We start from the raw sequence: 21,021 nt of genomic DNA, 5'->3' as shown, positions 1-21,021 counted from the left end.
TTTTGGACCAATATTTGTTCTTTTTTGTTAGGGTTACATGCTTAAAGCACTTGTGCTTATTTTGTATCCATTTCCATTATCATATTATTTTTATTGTATTTGTATATGGTTTTATTTTGATTATGGAATAAAAATGTTGATGATTGAAAAATACTCTAGTATCAAGATTGCATTCAGAACACCAGATTTTACATATTTTGGACCGGCCTAGATTAGCACGGAATCTTACATTTTAGGAAGCAATTTTAAACAGAAAGCTGTAGGTCATTTACGACACTGTCATTTACCAACCTGTGCTTTATTGCCATTTTTAAGTTCAATAACTGACATTAAACTTGTTAATTAATCAAATTCTTAACCATATTATCGTGAAATGATATATTTCGGTTTCTTTGAATGGTGATGTGGGATTTGTTCAATTACAGAGTGGCAGCTGTATTAATGTTGATTTATAAATCTGATATCTCCAGTTTTATAGATCCACAGGTTTTTTAATTTCGCTAAGTCTGCAAACAACTGTACTAATTTGAAATTCTACTATAGGAAGCAGTTGTCATAATAAAATACCATATATATGTTACAACATGATTCTTTAATCAATTTTATTACCAACATTACCAATAAATATATTTGTAGTGTAGTTTTTTTTAAACATAGGACATTCACTCTTATCTACTACATGTGGTTAAAGTATGGTAGATTATCCCCAGATTTGATTTGTAGTTTTAAATGGTTGAGTTCATCCTTCCTCCATATGCTTCAGCTTTGGGAGGGACAAATCAAGAAAAATTGTCTTACTTAAAGACACAAGCTATGGCAGATATGAATAAATTAGACAGTCAATAGACTAGTGGTCATATTCACCAATCACACTTAAGTGCGATATTTCCTTTATATTAAGATTTGAGAGTATTTCACTTAAGTCAATAAATATTTACGGATAGTAAGTATCATTGATGAAAATAAAACAATTATTTATTATAATGACCTTGTTTGTGACTTGTAATACATTGCGTTTTTCCAGAGTTTTGAATTTAAACAGTGACACTGAAGTGATGAAGTCTCTCGGTGCCTTGTACTTTAACACAGAGCGCCCTCTAGATGCAAAGTCTTTGTATGAAACAGCTATTGGTATAGATCCAGATAGTAAAGAGATAAATACTCAATATGTAAGTATAGAATTGGTAGTGGAGCGATAGCTTGGTGCTTTCAGAGTGACCACTACACAATTGAAGATGTCTAAAGCTCTGTGTAAACTTTATTTGTGCCCAAATATGGTAGTGATATGCCCATATATGGTAGTGATATGCCCATATATGGTAGTGATATGCCCATATATGGTAGTGATATGCCCATATATGGTAGTGATATGCCCATATATGGTAGTAATATGACATCATCATGCCCATATATAAGCACACCACATTTCTTTTTTTACATAAAGTTTGATATTGTAGACAGAGCTTAATACATTAATACATTCACATGGATTCGCATATCAAGCAAAGTATTGAGTTTACCACAAATTTAGATATTTATTATTTCTCAAAACATTATCAATGGTCTTTTTAGTGTTTTTCTCTTTCAAATTTATCTATCCTTTAGCATATACCTAAATATTTCTATATAGTTATTTGTCTTTTTTGTCATTAGGCCCAAGTAATAGCTAAGTTGGGAAACATGAGCAGAGCTATTACAATCTTAAAAGATGTTTTGGCAAAACATCCAAATTACAGTGATGCACATCAGCAGATATCAAGCATCTATGGTATCACTGGCAACCATCAACAGGTATGTACATTCTGGATTTCATTCTAAAAGCTATATTCAAAAAGATAATGTGAGTAAATAAGGTAAAATGATTTCATTAAAGAATATCATTTTTTAATTAATTTGTTTTCTTTGCTTTCCATGCTTTCTTTATTTGTGGGGCTTCAAACTTCAAGTGATATTACAGTCTCTTTTCATGTCTATTTTCTTTTCTCAGGCCTTACAGCATATCAATGCTGCATTGAAGCTGGAACCAAACATGGAAGGTCTAAGCAAGAGTAAACTACTACTAGAACGTGGCAATCATTATAGGGACTTGGATAAGAAACAAGAAGCTTTAATGGTATGTACCAAGTGGGAGTATTTAATAATCTTAAGATTTTTTTTATGTTATGTTTTATGTCATTTTATGTTATTCAGGACACTAAAGATAATGATTTATAGCCTAAAAGTCTAGACCTTTCACTTTAACCATTTCCAAAGTAGAACAAGCATTCCTGTTGTATTTTTTTTTGGCTCCAAGAAATCTTTGATACAGTATTTCATTGACTTTATTTTGTGTGCTCGTGTGAAAATTTAACAAATGCAAAATATACATTCCGATAACCCTATGATCCCAGTAGAGAATTATTCTTCATAAAACTCTTCAATACCTTGTTTTCTAAAGTTCACTCTGCTAATAATCTCGCAGTTGACCTTCATTGACCCCCAGAACAATTTTGAAAAATTGTTATATTGTTGTTTTAAAATTTGTTATAACACTAATGTAATTTTTAGAGTTATAAAGAGGCAGCAGATTTGAACCCTAACAACAGCATCGCACAAATGAACCTGGGAGCTATGTATCACATGACGGTTAGTACAAACTTATTGTCAGCATATATTTGCTGTTTTATACTATACCTCCATATTCTTAAGACTAGTATATCTGTACTCTGTTGTTTATCCACTGTAAAACCTTGATAAAGGGCCCATGGGGGTTAAGATTGAGACAATTTAAGACATAAGCTTATTCATTTTTCTTTCAAGGTTTTTCTTTTGTAAACCAAGCCCCTATTCCTATTTTCTCTGTCATCGTTTTCAAATTTACGTTTTATGTTTATTTGCAGAGAGATTATAAATCAGCGCGAGTCCATTACGAAGCAGCGTACAAACTGGACCCGAAGAATGACATCCTTTTACAGAATATAAAGAAGTTGGAACGAAGAGAGTTGGCATTAAAAAAGAAACAAAAACCCAATCAAGGTTCCTGATGACTTAAGCAGTACGTTTTGTTAAAGTTGTTATGGATGGAATTTTTGTTTTTAATTCTCCATGAAAACTCAATAAAACCTTTGCTACAACACAATAATTTTAAAAAGCCCAGATATTATAATAATGATCCTAATTTGAAATTTTACTTGTCTAACAGTGGCACAAAAAAAACAAAGACAACTATTATACATCACACACTATAATTAACGCAAATGATAAAAATAGAAAACAAAATTAAGTAGAAAAGATGCAGAATAAATGTATTCAATAAAATATTTTTAAATTATGCAATGAAATTTTAAAATTGTTTTTAAATTAGGTAATTTCATGCATTTAAAATTGCAAAATTTAAAATTACTGTATATCGGATGTTATTTTTAACTTCGAAACAAGCTAATTGTTTCATAAAACTACTATTAAATGTAAGCCTAAAAATTGTTACGAAAGCTGAAAAGTAAAACCATGTGTTGTTGACATTATTTATTTTATTGATTATTGATACATCCATAGTATCTAAATATGCCTTAAAGATACAACAATTGATTTCTCAAAATCACACACATTCATGTCATAAGCAAGGTGTAGTGCAAGTATAAGGTTTTTCCTTTTTTTACCAAATTTGAAAATTATTTATACAGTAAATGTATGACTTTTGTCATTTTAAAAATACAGGTTGGTATTTGTTTTTTATACTAAGTTTAAAAGCTATAAGTGCAATACAAAACTACAATCGCATAATTCTGTACCTGTTTCTTAAAAACCTATTTCGTTTTAACCTCCAGCCAACATAACCTTGATATTTTAGTATTTTGCTATTTTATTAGTCTTTGAAAAATGTGTTTTAATTGTTATTTTGGTTCCTTTACCCTGCAATATCCTAATGATGAAACATGGAATATATTATATTACTAGAATGACGTGTGTGTTATTTGTATTCGTTTTTCGATGTACTTAAATACTGTACATTCATACTGGTTCATTCAACATTCATATAACCTTGATATTATATACAATCTTATAAATTATGTATTATTTATATTATTTATTTTTAAATGATGTACATGACTATAGTCCAACCCAATCTCACTCATTCCCCAAGTTTCTGGACTTCCTGCATTCTCACTCGAACGATCGAGGTATATATATCGAAACATCAAGAAATACATAAGAAAACTTTATATCAATATATTTTTAAATGTTTTTGTTTATTTTTATTATATAATAACCAGGGAGGATCCAGCCTTATAGATGAGTGCTAAAGTGCTAAATATTTAATAAATGATAAAAAGTATCCGTCGGGTTGCAGAAAAATAAAGATATATAATAATATTATTTTACTTTAAAAAGACATGGCTGTTTAATTTTAGGTGGAGCTAAAACCTGTTTATCCCCCGCCTTAATCCGTGTCTGATAACCTGATGGCTATTCATACCTTCATTAGATTATTATTATTTTTCTTTTGTATGAATATGTTTCCACCTATAGATTCTAGTAAGTAGCAGTTCTTGTAATTCATTTACCTTATTTTGTATGGTGTAATATTTTTTTATAATAATAATATATATATACTATTTAGATGCTTTTCCCTGCAATATCAAAATTCTAGAACATTATTTTAGGAAATATATATGTACTTGTGAATTTAGTCATAATATCTATTTTTATACAGTATCTTATTCTTACTAAATGTAATACTTTTCTATCATAAATATACTTATTTAGCAATATGATTTAGATCCATTTAAAAAGAATAATAATAATATAAAAATTGTTTTTTTGTATTCATATTTATTAAAAAGCACAGTTCATTTTGTTACATTTAATTTAGTTTTAGCTTATATTCTACATTATACTTTTTTATTTATATAATATCTATTGTATGTAATATATTCATTTTATCCTTATGTCTTCTACGTCTAGTATATCTGTTCATTTTTTAAGATGAAAAGATTTTGTTGAGATCTTTGATAATCTTTAAATAATTTTATTTTAATATTTTTATATACTTGTTTAAACTTGGTAGTTTCTTGGAATTTTTTTTCAAGGAATTTCAAAATTTATATTCATTAATTATTATTATAATTTAGATAATATCTATTCTTGATAAATTTTATTGTTATTTAATTTTTACATTTAAATGTTTAAAGTATAGATGCTGTATTGTTATCACAATGATAAGTTATATTCAGACAATTTGACAATGAAATAATACAAATAATAAATGTTTATGAGTGTGATGGTACAAATAATTTCATGAGGTGAAATCCGAAGTGAAAATATAGTGAAGTATACACCGTTCTCTCGCGGGAGCTTGAGCAAAGCATTGTTGTTATGCTGATCTTCAAAAGTAGGAATACACCATGCTATGTGGGCGTAAAAATGGGGCACTTATTTTATAACATGTGACCCACAATCGTCCAATTAAATCTATTTAGGTGTTATACACACATTTGAACATTTGCGTCATCACATTACAAAATTACAGTACAATTAGTTTTATTGTACACACTATTTTAAAACTATTTAATTATTTGATTTGTATAAATGTTTAGTTTGCTATACATCCCAGCAAGACAGTCCCGTTGAATTGGTGCTTTTTAAAAATGTATATTTTTATTTAAGATATTGGGATCATTGTAAAAATGTGATTATACTGTAATTTTTAAATAAATATTTGCCTTGTTAATAATTTCCATTCGTATTGTTTCTATGCTTTGTGAATCAATCATATATTTTTACTATAGTACAGTGCAACATTTCAATCCTTTTATTGTTTGACATAACTGGTTACTATTTTATAGTAACCATTTTTGTAAAAATATAATAATAATATTGCCATATATGCACACAAATTTCATTATCACACTCTTATATGTATAACCAGTCAAAAATGTCCTGAAAAATGGCCAAATTTCGACCTTTTCAAGTACGTTGAAGTTACATGCCCAGAACACATTATGTGATTCTGAGCATGTCAATTGTAATATAGTAAGCAGTAATGTCACAAAATAAAAGGATCGAAATTTGGCCATTTTTTCGGAAATTTCCCTGTACTATAGTATGGGGATTTTTTCAAAAATGGCCAAAATATTGACTTTTTAAAATTCAATTATTATGCAATAATATTGCCATATACAGCATTGTCATCATCTTATAGAGTTATAGTAACCAGTTTTGTCACAAAATAAAAGGATTGAAATTTGGCCATTTTTCGGAAATTTCCCTGTACTATAGTATGGGGATTTTTTTTTAAATGGCCAAAATATTGACTTTTTAAAATTCAATTATGCAATAATATTGCCATATTTGCGCATATATTGCGTTATCATCATCTTATAAAGTCATAGTAACCAGTTTTGTCAAAAAAATAAAAGGATCGAAATTTGGTCATTTTTCGAAAATTTCCCTGTAGTATAGTACAGGGATTTTTTAAAAAATGTCCAAAATATCGACTTTTTAAAATTCAATTATGCAATAATTGCCATATATGCGCATATATTGCGTTATCATCATCATATAGAGTCATAGTAACCAGTTTTTTCAAAAAATAAAAGGGTCGAAATTTAGTCATTTTTCGAAAATTAGGCCTACAGGGATTTTTTAAAAAATGGCCAAAATATTAACTTTTTAAAATTCAATTATTATGCAATAATATTGCCATAAATGCGCATATATTGCGTTATCATCATCTTAGAGTCATAGTAATCAGTTTTGTCAAAAAATAAAAGGATCGAAATTTGGTCATTTTTCGAAAATTTCCCTGTAGTATAGTTTTTTTTTTAAATGGCCGAAGTATCGACCTTTTAAAATGTTGGGGTAACATGCCCAGAACACATTATGTGATTCTGCGCATGTCAATTATGATATAGTAAATTTCTTTATTTCTATAGCAATATATTATTGCATAAATTGAATTTTAAAAGTCGATATTTTGGTCATTTTCGAAAACATCCCTGATTTAAGGGATTTTTTTAAAAGGAAAAATGTCCAACCGACGAAAATGACACAAATATTTGGTTATAAGATGTAATTTTTAGGCAGTTTTGTAAGATATATGAAACTTTACAGGCAAACAAATTGAACGTTTTCAATTACTAGTACTGCGTCGGATATAGATGAATTAAATCAGCTGAGCCGTCTGTATTGTACCATTAACGTATAATGTTTACTTTCTAATACAACAACCCAATCTCCGCATGTATTGACTAAATAAATAACACTGATTTAATATAACTGCGTCCGTCTCGTGGGTAGTATTGTTCTCAGAATATACAGTGTACGCAATTGGTTGCGACGGACAACTTGAAAGAGGTTTTAGTTTAATATTGCCAGTAACTCAGAGACTTAATTAATTAGCCTATATTACCGTTTCACCGGCCTATATCACCGTGTATCTAGTGAATGATACACTAGTTAGCAGACGACATCACCCGACAATACACCAAATGTCTACTGAGCGGTTCTCAGAGGTAACCCGTGTTAGTAGTTGTCCACAACGTATATGTCATATTAGGCCCTGTATGGTGACATCTAATGGTGATACACAGAGGCATCAACGTTCTGCCGAAGGGTCAAAACCCTCTAAAGTTACTGGAAATGGTCATCTACGACCAATACATACTTGGTTCTCTATAGCAGGTAAGCTATCAGATATCGATAATAGAAATAGATAATAGTAGGCCTAGATAAAAATATCAACAAAAATAGACAATAGAAAAGCACTTTAGCGGTTGATTACATTTACTTATATTTCTTAATGTTTCCTTTTTTCTAAAACAAAATAATCGGAACACACCCAACACTTATCTTAAGTTCAGCCGCATAGCAACGAAAAATGCTAAGTTGTTATACATCTTTCAATCGTCCGTGTTTTCATAATAGTCTGTTACCAGGCCATCTAGGCTATACAGAATGAAATATTACTTAATAACCTTAAATTAAATGTTGTTTAAATAACCATACGTGCATTGAATAAGCCGAATGTTTGCCGTTATTTCACCGTGGTATTCTATTGTAAATATTGCAATGCAATTTAGTTATCGATTGCGGTCTATGCAAGATAAATCATAGACCTATACACACGTGTCTGTTGACATGGAAAGGACCCTTCTGTCGGTGGTCAAAGAGCCATATTTGTAACTATGAGTATTATGTAATCTTTCTCAGTTTGTAGTTTAGCCTACTCTCTATTCCTGAATTGCTTGGTCCTATTTCTCACAAATGCGTCTAATGGTTAATATTTCCAAAATGGAACGAAACACAATTGGCTTTCTACAAGCAATCCCTTAACATTGACAATTTGACGTCACATCTTGACTCACACCGACTATATATCGATCTATTCCGCTAATGTGAACTAGGCTTTAAACATACATTTGCTCTTACAAAAGGTAAGAAGTCTGGTGTAAATGATGGGTGGAGTTCCAACCAAAGTAGCAGATGGGCGACAAGGCAGGCCGAGTTACGAATACGAAACAGGACGGTAACACCATCCAAAAATACGGAAAGGTAAATTAATGTTCTTTATGCAACGATTAATTTAAACCACTGGCAACAAAGATGGGGGAGAGTACTAAAAGAAAAGAAAATGGTATTAGTAAAATTACAATATATTATAATATTGATAGAATTAACTTAAAAGTAGGCTTGTATAAAACGTGTACAGAAGGACGGCACTACATAACTATGCTTCAAATTCAGTGACCGGCTCACTTAAATTTTATTACTATTAGTCATACATTATATACCTATTTGTTCATATTGGTTAAATATAATATAGGCCTGATCGAGCCGATTCATTTCGTTTATAAAAATCATCAACGTAAACTTTACAGTAGCCGTTGGTAGGTTGCAAAACAACTATGCTGAGCTTATTCATCAAATAGAAGTGTTTGTATTTTGTTAAAAGGCCATTATAAAATCTTTTGTCACAAACTTTCACATGGGTTTCATAATTGAAAAGCTATTACAACACTGTTTACATTAGGTTTCTCAGTATTATTACGTCTTATTTACCCAGAGTACACACCCTTGAAGAAAGCATAAAGCTTACATCAGATAATAGACAGCCCATTGACGACGACCATGAAAAGAAGTTGAAAGTTTTAGAAAATACTAGACAAAAGTACGATCAGGTGACCAAAAGAAAAATACCTGTTCAACAGGAAAAACAATTTCGGAAAGCACACCATAAGAAAGTGAGGACATTAGTGTCCGTTTACATGAACGAAAGTGCAAAAATAAAGCGACATGAACGACTACTAAGCAAACTAGAAGATATTCAGATAACCGAGGCAAAAACAGAACACGAGCAAGCTGTTCAGAAGGAAGAATCACGTCAACACAATTGGAAACGTCAAGTGGACAATTTAAGAAAAATCCGCCAGAGATTTGACAACGAGCAGACGGTAAGATTTCAGAAACAGTTCGTAAGTTGGAAAAGTGTTGAGAAATATCGTTATAATCAAAGTAGTAGCGGGCTCCCGGATGTCCTTCCAACTTTCCCATCGGACGAGGGCGCAAGTGTCAACCAGAAACGCTATTTCAATCCGATTGCGAGAGAAAAACTTCGCGAGAGAAACAAAAAAAGATATGAGAACATTTTAGACCCTAATATCAACAGAAAGAGGGCAGATATTAAGCAAACTTTGCCAAAAGCAGAAGCAAAGAATAATCTAGTATTAGAAGATGCGGAACAAGTGCTGTTTAACGCAGGTATGTTATCACCATTATAACAATACTCTTACGGAATAATTAACATAACAGTGGAATGAATAAATGTCCCAACAAAATCTTGAAACGAGCCGGCAAAATATCCCTCTTATTTTAACATGCTTATAATAAAGGTTTAACTAATGTTTTGTTTTTCTAATTTAATTGCAGAAATGGACCTTACGTCATCTTCTGATTGATAGTTAACGGACATAAATTAATTCTTGTGCAATAGCTTTTATTTTACCATGTCATCTGTTGTGTTGTTATGTACTGAGGTTAATAGAGTTGGAACATCTTGACTCGTCGGCGCTCCAGTTCCATTTTCTTGTTCATTATTATGTATTATTTAGCTGAAAGAAATAAAATAAAAACATACCTAGTTGTTAAAAATTGTCATTAATGATTTATTTACATACTGTAACGGACACGGCGAATCCAACAATTAAGATACCCATGTTCACCTGATATACCAACTTACGATGGAGAATGATGAATTTCTTGGTTGTGCGGTTGATGTTCGAATTTGATGATAAATTCTTTATAACTAACATAACACAATGTACATTAAATTCACACTACATAATGTAAAGTTTTCCTATAAAATAGGTCAAAATTTATTATACTTGATTTCATCGCAAACGTATGCAAAAAATCACAAAAAATATTTCCTTTTCATTTATGTACAATAATTAATATTCAACAGCGAAAATAATATTATTTTTTAATAAATCGTATACAATTTTTCAGAAATAAAAATAAAGAAAGTACATATTTCATTCATGTCATCGAGAATAAAGGGCTGTGCGACCGATAAATAGAACATTTTCGTCTGATAATTTTTTTGAATATATTAACGAATATAGGCCTACTATAATTTGTCAAAATTGTAGTAGTATCGGTAGTGAAATCATGAAAGAAAGAAATTTACGCAGGCGTTCAAAAGTTGATAAAATTGTACAGCGTTGGTTTCGCAGGCGTTCAAAAGTTGATGAAATTGTACATCGTTTGTACGCAGGCGTTCAAACGTTGATGAAATTGTACATCGTTTGTACGCAGGCGTTCAAACGTTGATGAAATTGTACATCGTTTGTACGCAGGCGTTCAAACGTTGATGAAATGGTACAGCGTTGTACACACGCGTTCAAATGCCAGCGATGTACTAGACTGATTCTACCACGTCTTTTTGTGTAAAACGACTGTTTCGTGCATTTAACAATTACCAACAATTAACGAGGTGAAAGACTATTATTTTTACTGCCAGAGCATTACCAAAACATATTTGGACATTTCGCAAAAAATAACGAACGAAAGCCCACGAAAACACGAATACTATTGTCAAGGTTTTCGATTTTTAACAAGTTGGTCTTTATGTCGATATATTATTAAAGATATTGTAACAGAAACATATATTGTTACGCAAAACCAAAGCTGAACTTTCATTTCAGAGCAGGTGTACGTAGAAACTGTAAGTTGGTCCCAAGTAACACTCTACAGGGATACACAAACTTTTCACTGCGTCAGTTTTTAAGCAATCCTGTTGATATATAGCTTAGAAATAAAAAACTGATTGCGGAATAAATTTACTGTAGCAAAATACAATTGCATAAACCAAAAATTAAAAAATAAATTAAGTATTTGGATAATTGCGTAAAAAAGACATTTTGGTCACATTTTTTAAACATTATGGTAACACAGTAATGTGACATGAATACATGAATTAGCATGAAACACATGTTTGCTGTTAAATACAATAACACAAGAAAATATACTTAAGGAATATACTATAAAAATGAAGAAACAGCATGAAAAATTAATATTATCATTATTAAAGCATAGGCATATTTATTTATAAAAATATGATTTATATAATTTGTTTTTCAATAGATAATTTATAAAGATAAACTTAAGTTTGTTTAGTAAAGATAAAAGATCAACAAGTGATTTTAGTAATAAAAAAACAATGAACTTAATTCTTCAAAAAAGTAGAGTAGAACCCCTCCTTTGGACCAATCCCTATTTAGGAAATACCCAGCCCAATAAAGGGACATTTTTTTGGGTCCTAAAGATGTCCAATAATAAAAATGATTTCTTAGATTTCTGTCCCCTTCTTCCATACTTGATGAACTTTAATTTCGTTGAGTTGTTATATCGAGTCATGGAGAAATAAGAATTATTTCTTCATGATGGGATCAAGTTAGTTAAAATAGTTTCCTTAAAAACACAAATTACATTAGTGAGCTTGTATAAAGAACAATATTTTTATTTTTGGTGCTAAATTGAAATGAAATAAATGCTGTTTGAATTAGTACTGTAATCACATTATGATTATGACGATGACAAGTGCGGTTGTGATATTGACGATGTTTACAATGCAATGTAGATAATATGAAGATAATGATGATGATAATGGAACTATGGTAGACAGTGCTAAAGAAGATAATGATGATGGTGATATTAAAATTATTAGAATAAATTATTGATTGTTTTATTACTTTATATTTAAAAGCACCACACTAAAAAGGGAAGATGTATTTATAAAACCTCGCAAGTATAAACTGGCAAAAGTATAAAACACAATTTGAGTAGATCAAAACTGGACAAAAAAATGTTTAACATTATTAATATGGAAAAAATGAAGTGAAATGAAAAGATAAGTTTCATTAGGAAAGATCTTTAAAGTTGGGTAGAAGATCCAACTTGATTTCAAATCATCAATATGAGTATAAGAATTATAAATGCTGATATTTGTGATTTCCTTATAATTCGGAGGTGCATCTGTAATCTTTCTACAATTATTTGTAAAAGCAATCATAACAAGTGGGTTTCTTTAGTAAAACCTGTCCCCTCCCAAATCACCTTCCCCACACACAATCAGTTCCCTTCCTTTTGCGTACTTCACTCTACAATAAATTCACATTTTCAACATAGTCAATACACATACGCATCATTACAATGACAGCAACAAACTGCTGGTTTTTGGTGGGATTCGAATTTGCGTCACATATACAACGTTATAAATCACAATAAGAGAACATTTTTTTTTGGTGAAACTCATATCAATGCTAAACTAGGGTTATATAAATTCACTTTGGTTTCGTTAATTTCCCCATAATATACCTAAAATATCCTTTCTTATTTTTACAGAACATTGTACATAAAAGAATTATATTTATATATATATACACCCAAATACGTATATACATATAATATTTCATTAGTATTCCTTAAACGTTTCTATATTAGATAAAAAAAAAAAACCAATTTCAAATATCAATTATTAAATGATTTAGAGCGCATACTATAAACCTATTAAATAATTGTTTCTTTTGTAAATGATAATATAAACATAAGATATATCACTTACAAACCAGGGCATCACATATCAAGTATTTATCAAAGAAATGTTCCATAAAGCAACTACTGCAGTAACAAAAGTTACTGAGTAAGTAAGGGTGAGTTTTCCTTGTCGTTACTTTAGAATTTTGTGCTATTACTTTTTTTCTTATTATATTTAAATGCTGAACAATTTATTATACAGTAGAATTCCTCCTTTGAGACACCCCTATTAAGAGGACACTCTACGGTGACACGAATGAGGAGAGATGTTTTAACACTACAGCTAACTGCTATTTGTGGGACAAGGTCTTCAAGGTGTCCCCTTAATAGAGGTACTACTGTAATAGTGTCACTGACCATGCACAGTCCAGATGTATAAGTGGTACTTCCTTTCAGTTGTGGCCAGCATAGTATAGTTCTGTGGCATATCTTGTGTTTATATTATGTTTATATATGAGATTGTTTCTAAATCTTTAAGTAGTCTGTACCTAAATTCAATGAAAGATACAAAATAAATGCAATTATTAATCTATAACACGATGGGATAACTTCATAAGCTGAGAATCTAATTCACAATAATATTTAACATAAAAAGAACAATTTAAAGTACTGTTATAGTTTGTAAACTATATAAATTGAATTGACTTATAAGAATTAACCATTATAGGTCATTTTTAAACTAATTCATAAACTATGTAATCTTTAAACAAACAACATTTGGTCATGTTATTGGAATAAATTTTCATTAAAAAAACTTCTGAAATATCATGTTGAATTTGATTTGTTGAAAATTAAATGAGAGTTAAATTCATTTTTTAATGGAATAATATCCAATTCATAAAATAGAAGATGTTTAGACTAGTTTTATATTTATCTTTAGGCTTTATACTACTACATTTTTTCATTGCAGAGAATTTAGAATTTTTAATCTAATATATGAAGATATAAAACTTTTGTCATGTCCAATTTCAATAAAATTGCACATCCAAAATGACCAATATTTCAAAACAAACATCATTTGAAATCCTTGAAAGAACAATTATGCAGACACAGATAACTTTCAACAAATTAAAAAAATATATCTGTAATTGCACCCCTAAACATTTTCAATAGATTCACCCCACCCCTCCCATAACCCATCTCCAGGATGCACCCTTTTTCAGAAAGTCTACACTGGTAGTGTTATAGAATAACTTGACGGCAATGCTGTTGGTAATAAGATGGCGCCTGCAAGAGAGTTGTCCAACCTCTCTATATATACACTGCTTCTTTTCCTACTTAGCACCAAATCTCTTTGAGTTATTGTGTTTATCCTCATTTATTTGTTTATTTTTAAGTTTTAATTGTTCCTGCTTTTCAATCCTGCTCCGGACGATTTCCAAGTGTTTCCTGATATACCTCTCTCCTGGTGCCATTTGAACCACCTTTTCGAGACAATGCTTAGCTGTAACAAGATCCCCCTCCTCCACGTAGATGACACACAGGTTATGCTGCCCTTGGATATTTGTTGGATCAATCTCTACTGTTTTCTGAAAACACTGTAAAATAATTTATTTAACAATTAAACACAATGAAAACATACTCTCAAATAATTTTATAATCCAGTCAACATGCCTCAGTTTGCCCTCAAGTTTCTATGATTACACTGGGTCTTCATGATTGTTCTAGACTCTTCAGAAGTGTTTTATGGCTGTATATATAATGCTTCCCTTAGCCTTAGTATGATGGTGTATTCACACTTAGACTATACCCTTCAAATTTACTTTGACAACTTCAGAGTTGCATTGATGTTTCCATTCAAGACTGTCATTATAATTGTTTTCCATTTCTTTATTTTTTATACTGGGCGACTTCTGCAGTGCAGGGCCCAGAACGGGACCAGGATTAGCATAGACCAGGCAACAATCCCTAGTCTTTTTCAAACAGGACTTTACCATTTGAAGGATGATGCAATGTAAAGTATTGAGTAATTACCAATTTAGCTTCTGGAACTTGCTTCAGTGTGTTGATGTAAATGTCTCCTAACAAAATCCAGCTTTTTGTATGTCTTGGGTACGCCTGTAAAAACATCAATGCATAAGTCTAAATTCATTCCGATTTACAAATAAATCTTGAAATAAACTTAAAAAACTAAAACTTAAACCACATTTGAAACCTGCCATGGGGCGGATATTTTAATTAGTAGTTTATAATATAATTTTAAACCATTCTGTAACAAAATATCTTTACACTGCCCTCTATAGTTTTCTAACCCAAGTTTCAATTACTATCGCTATAAATTAGTCTAAAAATACTTCCATTGTATTCTGTGTATACATGATTCATTAAACTTTTAACAAAGAATAATGTTGAAAAGGTCAAGAATAAGTCAAATTATTAACACTAGGTCATAAAAATAATAAAAAACAGTAACAATAACTGGTAAACATCTTCAAATTTTATAGGATATTTTACAACTGTATTTGAAATTTTATTTACTGCTAATACATCTATGCATTGTGTTTGTTTTAGTACAACTTACAGTGCACTTACCCCTATTAGTATTATGTATTGTAAAGGGTTGTTGCTAATAATAAAATGTTATGGATACAGATATCTCATAATTAACCCCTATAGAATACTGTAAATGCATACGGGTGATAATTATACCATGGCCACAAACATATTTAAATTTATAGTATAATCCCATAGGCTTGGCTACAAAGTTGTGTATAAATCAGTGGGTGGGATTATACTTAAACTGCATTAACAAAGGTCTGGTATCTGAAATACAGTAACAATTAGGATAGGACTATATTCTAGCATAGAATTAAAGATATATTGTCCCCCCTGAAAAAATAATTGTTTAACATGTTTTTGTTGAATATATTTTAACGTCACATACTAGTTATTCACTTTGACCAAAAATTGAATCGAAAACAAAATTATTTACCTGAAAAACTGTAATTTAAAGCAAAAAAATAGGCAAAAGTCAATGGGTTTTTGGTTGAATTTAACACATTTGTTTTGCTACGGAAGTGATTCACTTTATTAAAACTGCGAAATGGCCTATTCAAAGGCCTTTGGGGGACAATATATCTTTAAGTAGATCAAATAAAATATATTAATTAATATTATACTTACATTTAGTAATGTTTGCAAATAAGGAACTGCTTCTCTGCTTCTGTTATTGTTTGAATAAAGTAAAGCAATGTTAAACAAGGCACCTCGGAACAATGGCTCAATCTACAAGAAAATACAATTAGTTTTTTAGTTTAATTATTTATTATATGTAAAAAGTATGATATTAAATCACAACTATAGAAATACCAGTTGTGTGTTTTTTTAACGATAAAACCACAAAAATAGTGTATATTGTTATAATATAAAGAAAATAACCATAATATTACAATATGATATAAGCTTAATAATTATGTGTTGGAAAGATATAAAAAATTATAATAATACTGCACTTTTAGACCTTATCACAGGTGATAAACTTTTAATGGATCCTAATATTAAACCTTAGCGAAGCCTAACAATGCATTTGATAAATAAACACCCAGGGGAGAGATTGCAATCATTCCCCAGGGTTGTCATTGTCACATCAACTACAATCACCGCACGCAAGATAATTGTCTATTATATATATGGGCAATGGTTAGGCCATCTAGGCACCATGAATGCTAAATCCACAGAAACGATGATGGGAACGAAGCCTTTGGCGACTTATGAAGCGCCATCACTGATTACAACAATGTAATTACGGCTAAATGTGCATAAACTTTGGCGTTAGTGCAGTAATTTAGCCTAATTAAACGTACAGTTTTGACATAGTCAAGGTTACGCAGACAACCTAACCACCTTGACATTGTATTGTTGAACTCAATGATGACATTTTTTCTAAAGCAAAATTTACATACTGTATAAAGAGATATTAAAGTATGTATACTATATATTGTAGTATATAACTGATAAGGTACAAAATGTATTGTATTGTTGAACTTAACGATGAAATTTGTTCTAAATCAAAATTTACATATAAAGAGATAGTAAAGTATGTATACTGCATACTGTAGTATATAACAGATAAGGTACAAAATGTGTAAAACTTCAAAACACAAGGTAAATATCATACAAAATGTTCTATGGTTGATTTAAAGATGTATTGTCCCTCAAAAACATGAAAAATGAAGATTAATTAAATCACACTTTGAATATGTTATTTTGTAGTTTTAATAAAGTTAATCACTTCCATAGAAAAAAAAATGTTTTCACCTATAAATTGACAAAATAAATGGTTAAATTCAACCAAAAACCCACTGGCTGGCAGCCAATTTGGCCATTTTTTCCTTTAAATTACAGTTTTTTCAGGTAAATACATTTTTTTTCGATCCAATTTTTGGGCAACGTGGATAACTATTATGTTACATTAAAATTGCATATTCAACAAAAATTTTGTTAAGAATTATTTTTTCAGGGGGACAATACATCTTTAAGCATTAATGTCAATTCATTTTATTTCAGATACAAATGTTTAGAATTATAAATATTGTATAATTGTCCACATGGCACATATCATTATGTAAATGTATCATAATTCACAAAGTAACATTTGACAAATTACAAAAGTGTTAAACACAAAATTTGAACACACTTGAGAAATATGACGTATAACTCAAAAGTAGGTTAATTATCTTGATGGCCACATATTCAAATTCTTACACAAGTGTAAAATGATGTTTGCAAACCTCTTTGTTGCAATGACTCTAAATCTGTCTGTAAATATGATGTTTTTTGATCGATTTAGCAAAAAAAACCAAAAATATCTCATTACGAGAATGTGTTTGTACCTTTTGGCGATCATCATCTAGGAGGATGATTTTTGTTTGTTTGCTATTGCATTCTAAAGATGTGTTTAATATCATGAATGGAAATACCTCTAATGCTTTTTTAAAGAGCATTTCTGCTTGGTCAGTTTCGCCGCTGTCCATAGCGAGAGCTGCAAGATTGAAGAAAGCTTTGGCATTGTGTGGATCTTGTGCAAGAACTTTCTTCAACCTAGAAAAGAAAGAAAAAAAAGAAACCATTATATAGTGTGTATCAAGAAAGCCAAATTGATAAAGGTACTAACAAAGTATTAGCTATTTAGTAATGGTACTTTAGCTTGGTGATTATGAATGCCAATTCCTAGGCCCTATGTTAAATTATAAAATATATACATTTTGTAAAATAATGAATAGCCATGGTAAAATATGCCTGGAAATAATAAAGGATGCAGTTAGAATTTTTACCATATATGTCTGTTTGTTTTGTATTTGGCAGAAATTGTAATCAATAATAAAAATAAATAAATATGTTGATTAAGTGCTTGCTATGCTAAAACAAATTAAAATATTTCCGATTGCGAGAGAAATTGATATTTGCGAATCACCGGAGGCATATGGAAAACAAAAATGTGAAAGTCCAGTACATGATGGTATTGTCGTTACAAAATTCCTGGTTTAATCCAGGTTATACTGTTCATTTTCTTTTACAAAAAAACACTCTTGTAGCCTCTTAAACTAATTTTGCTATTACCATTGATGATACCATACTATAAGTTCTGTCTCGACGACACTCATTATACAGTGTTACGATAAAGCCTCTTAATGGCCTTCTTGCTCTAAATGTATGAATTATATATTTATTTAAAGCCATAACCGATTGCAAATTCATAGCGTTTGTAATTACTGTAAACTATAACTTATAGATCCCCCACACCTCAAGTGATGAATAGTACAATCATTATGCTCATTATAAATTGATAAAGAATTACTTTTTTTTTAATTACATATCTTCGATCTAATATGTAATAAGAAAAAATTACATTTATAACAGGAGTTTTAATTATGAAATTTCAATACACATTCCAATACACTTTTTTCAGTTCTACCTTGCGACTGTTTTAACAGAAAACATGTTTTCTACTCTAGTGCAAAACTTAAATCTACACAGGATTGTATTTTAGCAAATTTCCAGCAAAACATTGAGATGATTATTTGCATACAAACATTAATGTAACATTTGGAAGATAATAATTACATTATATATAAGCTTTTACTAAATTTAATAAAAGATATTCTTCAAAGAAATACTAATTGACAATTACGTTTGATAACGAGTCAGCACTTTCTAGATATTTATTTTTCCTGCATCATTGATTTCCTAAATTGGAAAGCAAGACATGAATTCATAACAGAAAATAGTTAAATATATCACATACTTTATATGGAAAATCACTAACGATTGAAATGTTGATATAAAGTTTGCGGTATACCATGTGTGTAGTTCAAAAAAGAACTGTTGAGTTTCTCCAAATTGATTGAAATATAGACGCACATTTGTTTGGTTTGAAAAGTGCAATTTTATATATTTTTAGAAACAGGTTACTTCAAAACATGATTGAATTTTCAATGTATGGATACATTATCATATTAAAACTAGTTATGGCAAAGCAACATAAGTGACAAAAATAAACTCCTTTTTACATCATCTAGCAAAACTGTGGAGTTTTGCATGATGGTGCACCTTGGTGTTTGTAAACTCTGTGAGAAAGGGTCATTCATTAACAATTTTGACATAGAAGAAAAAATTAAACTAATCAAAGAGCCCGAAGATGGCCAGGGAGGAGCTATAACATGAAATACTAGCCAAGTGCATTGTTGGCTATATAGGGGATGATGTAAAACATAACTTTGCAGTTCTAAACATGTGCTTTTATGTATACAAATTTTGTTAACCATGATGTGGGATTTAGTTGGAAATCATATAATGTGGATAGCCTTGCTTCATCCTACTATTTACCCCAACAAGCTATAGTTTGTATAATTAACCCACTGATCAAACAAACTTCTTTTGTCTAATAATAATTTTGTAGAATCTATAATAAACTACAAAAAAGCTATAAAATTATACTTCTAGACATAATTTGAAAACATCTGTTACACTACTTAAATATAAAATGGTAGGTTGCTGAATGTAGTGTATACTTATAATCTTTATATATCTTTTGTTTGTTTGTTTGTTTTATAATCTTTATATATCTTTCAGAAAAGCATTACAAGCATTTTGGTTCAACCATTTTCTGCTGCATGTAATGCGCATATTTAAAAATAAGTACAGTATGTCAGAGTAAAGGGTGTAGAGGTAACATCCCTCAAGCAGATTTAAAAAAAGATGAAAAACAAACATGGGAGGTGACAAAGATTACCTTCCATGGGTACCCAACATCACTAAATGACATATAAATTCCTATACTCCTCTTTAACATTACAGTTGATATGTTATATCAGCGTTTGTGGTCTACTTTTTAAGTTAGGTAAGTTCTCGTGGGAAGACCTGCTTCGGTTTTTATATTTCACACAGGTGCACTCAGTCATGTGTATACCGTTCATTTCACTAAATGTCATACATATTTCAGTTTACAACATTTACTATGTTTAAAAGCAATATAGTTTGTGATCATAAACTTGACATTCACTGAAGATCGATTGCTAAATGCAGTATGCCCTCTATAAATGTTCATCTTTTATATAAAGCTTTCTATAAGATTCTATAATATATTGTCTAACATTGCTCATAGTCTGCTTTCTATATTTCTTACAATCAATGTTCTTACCCCCTCTAAAAATCTCATTGTGTGGTATAAATGCTAACTAAATATTTACAAACCTAATTTTGATTCTCATTTCATGCCAATTACATTACTTTCTATGGAATTTGGTTTTTTTAAACTCAAGGGAGCTAATTCACTGGACCTACATCAAATCTGTATCTGAAACAGGTGTGTATTCACTAGTGTGTATACATGTACATAATATGTCTGTACATGGTGGATTGCTTCATTAGTGGATTTTAAGTGCTTGATGTCTTTTAACACAGGAAAGATAGGCATGTGTTAGAATAAGGTTTTGGCTTTATTACTTG

General features: G+C 30.2%; 3 protein-coding genes across 3 annotated transcripts in view; 2 read left to right on the top strand and 1 right to left on the bottom strand.

Moving 5' to 3' along the window:
• LOC144853444 (protein O-mannosyl-transferase TMTC1-like) overlaps positions 1–4,836 on the top strand; it is a 46,482-nt gene extending 41,646 nt beyond the window's left edge. The window contains exons 15-19 of the mRNA XM_078711143.1: positions 1,025–1,169; positions 1,654–1,791; positions 1,988–2,113; positions 2,548–2,625; positions 2,880–4,836. Coding sequence (XP_078567269.1) covers positions 1,025–1,169; positions 1,654–1,791; positions 1,988–2,113; positions 2,548–2,625; positions 2,880–3,023 — 631 coding nt within the window. The 3' untranslated portion in view covers positions 3,024–4,836. The remainder of the gene's footprint in view (positions 1–1,024; positions 1,170–1,653; positions 1,792–1,987; positions 2,114–2,547; positions 2,626–2,879) is intronic.
• A 2,395-nt stretch (positions 4,837–7,231) lies between these two features.
• LOC144853437 (uncharacterized) lies at positions 7,232–10,047 on the top strand. Its single transcript, XM_078711136.1, has 4 exons — positions 7,232–7,662; positions 8,415–8,532; positions 9,044–9,738; positions 9,907–10,047. The coding sequence occupies exons 1-4, from the start codon at positions 7,470–7,472 to the stop codon at positions 9,933–9,935; spliced, it is 1,035 nt and encodes a 344-aa protein (XP_078567262.1). The 5' UTR covers positions 7,232–7,469; the 3' UTR covers positions 9,936–10,047.
• Positions 10,048–13,815: 3,768 nt separating this feature from the next.
• LOC144840142 (protein O-mannosyl-transferase TMTC3-like) overlaps positions 13,816–21,021 on the bottom strand; it is a 90,317-nt gene continuing 83,111 nt past the window's right edge. The window contains exons 14-17 of the mRNA XM_078695832.1: positions 17,994–18,114; positions 16,198–16,299; positions 15,049–15,132; positions 13,816–14,612 (exon numbers count right to left, since the gene is read on the bottom strand). Coding sequence (XP_078551958.1) covers positions 14,349–14,612; positions 15,049–15,132; positions 16,198–16,299; positions 17,994–18,114 — 571 coding nt within the window. The 3' untranslated portion in view covers positions 13,816–14,348. The remainder of the gene's footprint in view (positions 14,613–15,048; positions 15,133–16,197; positions 16,300–17,993; positions 18,115–21,021) is intronic.

This window comes from Antedon bifida, chromosome 1 (genome assembly GCF_963402885.1).
Source record: "Antedon bifida chromosome 1, ecAntBifi1.1, whole genome shotgun sequence".
Classification (NCBI taxonomy): Eukaryota; Metazoa; Echinodermata; class Crinoidea; order Comatulida; family Antedonidae; genus Antedon; species Antedon bifida.
Note: the sequence above shows the minus strand (reverse complement) of the source record. Positions and strands in the feature narration are given on the sequence as shown.

Coding starts and splice junctions, on each gene's coding strand:
- LOC144853437 (XM_078711136.1), top strand. CDS start 7,470: ATGTCTACTGAGCGGTTCTCAGAGGTAACCCGTGTTAGTAGTTGTCCA. Junction 7,663..8,414: donor TACTTGGTTCTCTATAGCAG/GTAAGCTATCAG, acceptor CTCTTACAAAAG/GTAAGAAGTCTGGTGTAAAT. Junction 9,739..9,906: donor ACAAGTGCTGTTTAACGCAG/GTATGTTATCAC, acceptor ATTTAATTGCAG/AAATGGACCTTACGTCATCT.